The sequence below is a fragment of the Cololabis saira genome, chromosome 12, assembly GCF_033807715.1.
Source record: "Cololabis saira isolate AMF1-May2022 chromosome 12, fColSai1.1, whole genome shotgun sequence".
NCBI classification, from domain to species: Eukaryota; Metazoa; Chordata; class Actinopteri; order Beloniformes; family Belonidae; genus Cololabis; species Cololabis saira.
In genome coordinates, this window is record NC_084598.1 from 8,304,032 (window position 1) to 8,312,844 (window position 8,813).

The 8,813-nt window shown below is 46.3% G+C and overlaps 1 protein-coding gene across 5 annotated transcripts in view; it reads right to left on the minus strand.

The window, feature by feature from the left end:
- Positions 1-8,393, minus strand: part of magi3a (membrane associated guanylate kinase, WW and PDZ domain containing 3a) — a 231,355-nt gene extending 222,962 nt beyond the window's left edge. For all 5 annotated transcript variants that reach the window (XR_009783818.1, XM_061735359.1, XM_061735358.1 and 2 more), the window contains exon 1: positions 7,314-8,393. Coding sequence is in view for 4 of the 5 variants with exons in the window: in XM_061735359.1 (XP_061591343.1) it covers positions 7,314-7,620 (307 nt within the window). In the remaining variant the exon portion in view is untranslated. The remainder of the gene's footprint in view (positions 1-7,313) is intronic.
- Positions 8,394-8,813: the final 420 nt, after the last annotated feature.

The window sequence follows — 8,813 nt, forward strand, 5'->3', positions numbered from 1 at the left end:
GTTGTGTTGGGGCTAAGTCCTGCAGATGTTTCCGCTTCCTTATTGAAACCTAGTCCAGACAAGAGAATCGGATCCATAACAGCATTGCTGTTAATGAAATGTTACCAATACCCATCCCTGTTCCTGCTAATTCTACTTCGGCATTTGAACCGTCTCCGTCCACCTTCTCGCCTGGTTTTGTAGTGAAATATGACAGCTCACCAGTCCTCTCAGCTGACACGCGTGCGAGCAGCTAGAAGGCATGCAGAACCAGTGAGTCAGCGTGCACCACCCATCTCCATCATCTCTGAGCGTAGCCAGTGGCTTGAAGCCCGTTTTAGTCATTATGTCTAATCACGCTGCAATTAAAGACGCCATGTCATGAACCACATCTGAACCGAATCGCTGCATGGCACTCAGCGGTCCAAGGTCTCATGTCATTACTTTGGATTGCTGTATGCTCGGCGTCGGCGCGGATGTGTAGCAACGGCGTGTTACACGGATATACACGATGCACAACACAAAGATCACACAGTTGGTGCTCCCTTCACCTTGCACTTCAAATGCATTGTTTGAAGAAAAAATAACCTGCCCGCTCATTGAAATTCCTGGATGAGATTTTAGAGGGGCTGATAATCACCTGCTGTGATTAAAAAAAAAAAAAAAAAAGAGTGTACTAAGAACAACAGTGGAGAGAAGGCTGTCACTAAAGCTTCACTTGCATCTGGGATGCAGGGTGATCATGAAGTGTGGCTCCTACGCTTAAATCCACAACTTGTAGCTCTTTTTTTGGCATTTTGACCGAGGTGAACAGGATATTCCACTACTGCCCTAAATAGGCCTGTGTTGAAAAAAATCGATTTTCCGATTCTAAATCGATTCTCATATTAATTCCTAAAAATCAAAATTCGTATTCGTATGGGCGCGGAGGAAAGCCCACCCAGCTGAGTTTTGTTTAAAATGAATTTCTGTTGCAAATAAAACCTGTCTTCCAATTCATTGCATTTTTTCAGTTATTTTTGTGGTAGAAGTATCGGATCGGTACTCGGTATCCGTGAGTGCACAAATTAAAATACTCGTACTCGTCGTGAAAAAAATTGTATCGGGGCATCCCTAGTTTAAAGGTATGAAAACATTAAAGTTTTCAGTTATAATTGCATAAATTGTCTATATTTCTTTGGTTTATATACTGTCTTGGGGTTACATTTGCAAAAAATTCTCAAAAACAAATTCTCAAAAATGGGAAAAAATAAAACAGATAATCCGTCTCTGTTTGCTGCCCTGGATCTGTTTGATAATTCTTCTGACCCACATGATGTTTCTGAAAGCAGTTCTATCAGCATTCTGGGAGCTGATTGGTCCTTACAGCATCATTAACTGACAATACTCAATATAATACTAGTATTAATATGTTGCATAACTACACAGTCATAAAATTCATGCAACAGCTCAAAAAACAGTTTTAATAACACTAACCCAAATCAATATCGGATCGAATCGGATCAAATCAAAGCGTGATAATCGATTCTGAATCATAAGAATCGGAATCGAATCGGAGACTGAGCTCTGACACCAGCAGAGACTGAGGCAGAAACAGCATTTTTCACAGAAGGAAAAAAAAAAGCCAAGAGCCCGAGAGCCAGAGAGACGCTGACAGCTCCTCTCAGCTAGTTCAGAGCAGCTTAGTCATACAGGCCATGGCTGCACCATAGAGGACACATATCAACACACTGGGAGCTAATGCTCTGCTGCACCGCAAATACCAAACATATGAAGCTTTAACCTCAATGTGGCGCCACCAGTGAGGAAAAAGGAAAAGCTACTGCTCAACGTAGAAACTGTTTGATGTTTCAAATCACCATGTGCTGTTTAGGATGTTTTATTATTTTAAGTCCACGTGTCCACTGAGCAGAGCAATAACAATGTTTGCTTTGTCTGATGATATGTTTCTTCTTATTTGACCCCCAGTGCTTCCGTGATGGGTTCCAAACTAGGGCTGGGCGATATATTGAGATTTTAATATATATCGATATATTTTCAAACGCGATATGGTACGAGACAATATCGTTTATATGGATTTAAAAAAAAATAATATTTTTTTTATGATTTTGATATAGCTTATTTTGTGACAAATTGACTTGAATGTTTATTTGAGATTTGCACAAATGTTTTGTTATTTGCACAACTGTCAACCTGAGTGGAAAAGTCTGCCTGTTACTGTCTACATTGTATTAATTGCACAGGGTATTTTAATTTAATTGTTATGCAGGAAAGGGATATTTGTTTTATTTTATTCAAGAAGCATTTTTATTCTATATATGCAGGCAGTTTATTTTTATTTCATTTGTTTTATACATTTTGATATTGTGCAGACCTCTGTTAATAAAGGAACCTGTGTGACATTTGGCACAAGGCTTTATATTAAAACTGACAGTTTTTTTAAGGGTTTGCCTCAGAAAAAATGAAGCTAACAGAGATGCTATGCTATAATGCTTTGGGGGAAACCCCAATTATGGCACGGAAAAAATATCGATATATATCAAGTATCGCCATTCAGCTAGAAAATATCGAGATATGACTTTTGGTCCATATCGCCCAGCCCTATTCCAAACACAAGATCAAATCCTTAGGCACGAGATTATGTCAAAAACAATGTGCAAACTGCAGAAGCCACTGAACTGAAGACAGGGAACTCAATCCAAACATAAACAGAGAAACAATGATAAGAGCTTTACATATTATTTTCTTTCTTTACAACCTTTTAACCACCTTAATGCCCTGCCACCCCCCTTCTTCATTAGATGAGAGTGGCTGATTCAGTCAGGGAGGAGGAGGAAGGCGATGACACCCGAGGGGAGGTGAAACAAGCAGAACGAAATGTTTGGGATTCCAACAAAGTAGAAAATCTTGTTGGCGGAGCTCTTGTTTGCATTTGCTATCTGTGCTGTCATCTTGCCTGCAACACGTGGAACTTTGCACAGACAAAAGGAGAAGAAAAACTGCGTTTGAAGTCTGATTCTGAAGCTTTTGTCACCAAACACAGTTTACTGCGGCAACAAAGCAGCTTGTGCAAAGTCTATGAAACGAAGCATCACAGCCGAGCTCCTGCAACTTCGGCCAGTTTCTACCAGGTCAGGTCACTCTGGAAATTTACACTGTAAAGATTATTCATATTAGAGAGCAAATATAAGCTAAATATAGATGGGGGTGTGGGGGGGCACTGACCCTCGACTCTTACAAATAACGAAGGGAAAGGTCGAAAGTTGAAACAAGCAGTGAAAATTCCCCGTCTAAAACTGTGGGTGAAAGGAGATCCAAAGAGGAGTAAAAGTGTCATTTCTGTGTCTCCGAGGGAGAGAGAGCCCGACAGGTGGAGTCGCACGCTCGCACCAATTATCTCACATTCACTTACTCACGCTTCTTGCTACTTGGATTGCTTTCGGCACTTTTTTGTCTTTTTTTTGGGGTCATTTTCTGGTCTTTCAGTATAAAAGGAGTGTGTGCTTTTAAAAAAAGAATCTCCGTTAGTGCCAAAACAACTGAAAATGAGAAGTCCTGATAACTCAGCAGGAATTAAAGAGTAAAATCCCACCGCAAGACCCCTGAGGTAATTTAGCTGGGCGAAAATGAGGCGACGCAGTTCCACTGCCCCTCGTTAGATATTCAGAGGAGCACTGCATGAAATTAGACCATTTTGCAGTTCATTCCTCACATGATATCGCAGGTGTTTGCTGTTAAGCATTTTGTTCTTAATATGCTCTTAAAAAGAGAAAAAAAAGCCTTTATGAAAGAACATGTGGCTAAGTGTTTGCGCTGATGAGATGTGTGCTTCTGCCACGGACCATTATGAATCACTGCACCGCAATAGTTTAGATTTTTTTAACCTAAAAAGGACCAGTGGACCATTATAAGGACTGTTTAAAGGCTAATTATTTATTATCACCCATTTACAGCGTTTGTGGGAATCAGTGTTTTCCATCTAGCCACATGGAGACTTGAGAGCTGAAATATTACACTTTTAATTTCTTCAAGGAGACATTTAACCTTTTGCAGAACAAAAAAGTTATATTAAGTCTTAATGAAATATCTGTGGCAGGAGTCTAAAAATATCACAGACTAGAGCACAATTTGGCAAATATGCCTTTACAGCTTTTTTAAAAGCAGCTGGTTTTAGGGGGCGGGGATAAACGTGATTCGGGTCTGTGATGTCACAATATCCTCCGCGTCTGAACGGCTCACTGCACGACGTTTTCTAAACCAGGCGATCGATAGCGAAGGCAGTCAAAGAACTAGGATGCGTTTCATTTTTTAAGTTGGTAATAAATTGCATCAAATATGCTCTCAGGCATTTCTTTTCACAATGTGTCCCCTTTAGAAAGGAAAACATTTTCACAGTTTCACCCACATTTCACCCTGATTTGTGGATCAAGGAGAACTCCAGCACCTGCCAGTTAATGCTCTACCCAGAAAGCTCCCAGAGGCCAAAACAATCACATCTGCTCCTTCCTTTTTTCCCCAGTTTTAATGAATTGCCTCTCCACTAACAGGTCTCTACATTTCTGAACACCTTTCACCCCTCTGCCTTTATCACTCTCTACTGTTCCCTGGGGTCTGCCGTCGCTCGCCCTCACCAACGCAACAGGAGCTGCGTCGGTTGTGCGTCGGCTGAACCGTTCCGGACAGAGTCTTGTGCTCTGACTTGCGGAGATGAAACTCGCAGAGCATCTGGCATATGACGAAGGACCAAAATCACATCTGATTCTGAAGCAGCGGATCAAATTGTCACAGCAGGTGGAAAAGCTGATCAAATTCAACGTGCGGCACAAAAAGATAACAAAGAGAGGTGATGCAAGAGGGCGACGAAGAGGGGTAACATGAAGCAAGAGAGTGGATGTAAATTTGGTGAATTTGGGTGTGCAAAAAAGAATATGAAAGAAAAGATTTGAGTGTAAAGATAAAGGTTAATCAGTCAAGGGGAGAGGAGAAGATAGTGTAGAGACAAGCAACAATGGGAGCTGGGAAATCTTCAAAGCTGCAGACACAATGAAAGTCTACATGGTTCCTGTCCCGTCTCTTCTGGCCTGTGTGCTATAAACCCAGCACGTGTTGGAACAAGTCTACAAATTAGCATGCAAACCTTAACCTAAGCCCCAAAGTTTAGAACCCCCCCACCCCCAAGCATTTGCTCCCCCTTCTCCAACTCTCCTGTGAGTTAACAAGTTTGCAACTGCTCTAGTTTACAAGACAGCCATCAGCCACCTGATCCTGGCACGCAGCAGCTATGAATGATGGATGATGCATTCATTCATCATGAGAGAGGGGAGAGGGATACAGCACACAACCCTATGGGGAAGGAGAGGTGGGCCAATGAGAAGCAAGAAAGGAGAGCTCTGTAACTTAAAACGTTACATAACAATGGTTCAGGAGAAATGTCAGGAGTCCGGAGCAGACATAATGCACCTTACTGAACTTCAGTTCACGCACAGGCAAACATGCATTAATAATGCCAAGAGAGTGCAAACTGGATAACGGCACAGTCGGTCAACACCAAACCTGAACAAACAATCGTAAATAAATGTGTTATTAACCTGTATCCCTGATTAAGAGGAAGCTTAAAGGTGACATGTGACGGACATTAGTGAAACGAATGGGACATGCTTTTGGTCAGTAGCACAGAGACACGGTACATTTCTACTCCCAGGCCTGTCTAGAAAGATCCGCTCATAGCAGCCAGTTTTGAGTGAATTGTGTGTCTTTTGAGCCCCAGAAATGACACTTAGAAACTCCTGAAGCAAGTTATGAAGCATGAGAGAGGGGACAGCTAACCTGGGAGTTTATACCAGCTCACACCAAAACGAAACAATGGACGGTCAAAAATCCATGTGTTCTGTCCCTTATTGACTCTATAAACCTGGACTTTGGACTGGAAATGCTGTTTATATGGGCAATACTTCCCTGGTGCAGCACTCCACAACAAATGGGACATGGGAATCTGCAAGGGGCCCGTCAGAGAAAACCCCAATTAGCCAGGAATACCTGTGTCAAACTCTTACTGCCAAGCTGGCACAGCATCCTGGGATTTAAGTCCATGGGCCTAATTGATCCAATTAGGCTGGAACTCACCTCAACACCGCAAGCAGAGCTGCCGCTAAGGCTCAGCTGGCAGGGCTACCATTAACAAATCCCCTCTAAGTGTTTACAAAGTGCCACACTCAGCAGCCCTCTATTAAATCCATCCATACACTCTCTTCTTCCTTCTCCTTTGTCCCACATGAGTGCTGGAGTTTGACACATTTAGTGCAGTGCCATTCATTAGGCATGTCTGCCAGCCTCACAGGGAGAATTACAGGGCAGGAATAAGGTGCTGTTGGAACACACGGACCAATCAATAGGCTTTCAGCAGAGGTGTGTGTGTGTGTGTGTGTGTGTGTGTGTGTGTGTGTGTGTGTGTGTGTGTGTGTGTGTGTGTGTGTGTGTGTGTGTGTGTGTGTGTGTGTGTGTGTGTGTGTGTGTGTGTGTGTGTGTGCGTATGCATGACAGCATGTGTGATGGTTACATGAGCGTGTTTCTGTCGAGGACATGGGACAACATTTACAGCTGCAGTCTTATTAATGTTTGCTCAGGGATTATGTTGTAGTAGAGGAAATGGAGGGATGGAGGGATGGATGGATGGAGGGATGGAGGGGTGGAGGGATGGATGGATGGATGGATTGGTGGATGGATGGAGGGATGGAGGGGTGGAGGATGGAGGGATGGAGGGATGGAGGGATGGATGGATGGATGGATTGGTGGATGGATGGAGGGATGGATGGAGGGAGGGGTGGATGGATGGATGGATGGATGGATGGATGGATGGATGGATGGAGGGATGGATGGATGGATGGATGGAGGGATGGATGGATGGATGGATGGATGGATGGATGGATGGATGGATGGAGGGATGGATGGATGATGGATGGATGGATGGATGGATGGAGGGAGGGAGGGAGGGGTGGAGGATGGATGGATGGATGGATGGATGGATGGATGGATGGATGGATTGATGGAGGGAGGGAGGGGTGGAGGATGGATGGATGGATGGATGGATGGGTGGAGAGAGGGATGGATGGAATGATGGATGGATGGATTGGTGGATGGATGGAGGGGTGGAGGGAGGGATGGATGGATTGGTGGAGGGGTGGAGGGAGGGAGGGATGGAGGGAGGGGTGGATGGGTGGATGGATGGATTGGTGGATGGATGGATTGATTGTTAACAGGCAATTGACCTTAAAACCAAACGGCGTTACCACACCGCGCATGCGCCCCCGGACCCGTGCTAAACGCAGATTCCTCACCTGGCTTGACGGTTTTCAGCCGGAGCGGCTCCCGGAAGTGCCTGATGACGGCCAGCGTGTCCCTGTGCGTGAGCCCGCTCACCGGGGTGCCGTTCACCTCCAGCAGCACGTCCCCGGGCCCGGGCAGCCGGCCGGCGTGCAGCAGCAGCGCGTCCGCGGCCAGCTGGCCCAGGTGCGGGAACTCCCCCAGCTCCGCGCCGCCGCGCAGCTCCGCCACGGCCGCCAGCTCGCCCTGGCCGCCCCACGACACGCTGCACTCCGCCACCTTGGTGGACCAGTGCTTCTTCTTCTTCAGGGTCTTGGACATCCTTCTCCTCCTCCGGCCCGGGGGGGGTTAGGGTTAGTCCTGCACGGCAAAACGACCTCCTCGGATCCTAGAGCGCAATGACGCACGGAGACATCACGGCAAGGCAAGGTGGGAAAAGTTAAGCCATTCCACTGAAAACAGGACTGCCTTTTTTTGGTTTTCCTTTTAATAAAAGCTGACTGTCCCTGTTCCCCCGATGCACTGCTGGATCACTGGATCAGTGGAGCGGTGCGTGTTTGCGGGGCCAGCTGCGTCAGTGCCGCAGTGGAGCGACCACCTCCCGCTGCGCCCTGTCCCCGCTCCGGACGCACCGATCCAGGGAGGTGTGGTGGAGCAGATCCGTGCGTAACGACGCCTCCACGAGGATCAGGGGTCCAGCAAGGCGGAATCCCACTCCGGATCAGGGGGAGGAAAGGCGTAAACCCCCTTTAGGACAGGTGTTGGACAGGGATGGATGCCGAGGGAGCCGGGGAGCCTCGGAGACGCACAGGGCTGCGTTTCCTCCTCTCTCATCCGAGGCTGCTGGGGATGAAACTTTAGTCCGCGCACCTGTCCCTCCTCTGCGGTGACATCAGCAAAGCCAGCCCATGGAAACGGGAAAACATACCTGGTCCTAGTCTAACCCGATCCCCTCGAAACCTCGAACCTCGGACCGCGGACACTTGCGCGCTTGCTCCCTCCTCTCCTCCCTATAGAAGCTCCGCCGGGGATCGAGGCTGAAAAACTACAGCGTGCAACAAGACGAGATCCGATTAGGCTTCACTCCATAACTTTTTTTTCATCCTTTTTTCCTCCCAGTGTTGTTTTCCTGATGGGAGGGTGAATTGGTCCAATCGGAGTCAGCGGGGCGGGGTTGAGAGGCTCATGTTGGACCAATGAGGGATGGGAGAAGGCCGGGCTTGCGTTATGGGAAGCGTAGTGTTTGGTTTCCATAGTGTGTTGGTGAGACGGAGTTGTCTCACTGGGACTAATCTTCACGTGGAAAGTGTTTTTTTTTCTTCGCGAAGGCCCAAAGGTGCTTTATAGCGTTTCTAATCTGGCTATAACTTTCTGATTCAACTCAAACGTCAGCAGAGTGCTGGTTGTTTGGTGGCTTATTTTTTGCCCAAGTCTGCCCTCTAGTGGCTGATTTATGCCACAACTGTCGAAGATCCGATCAACAGGCGGAATGACAGTGCACTGCAAAGTTATTA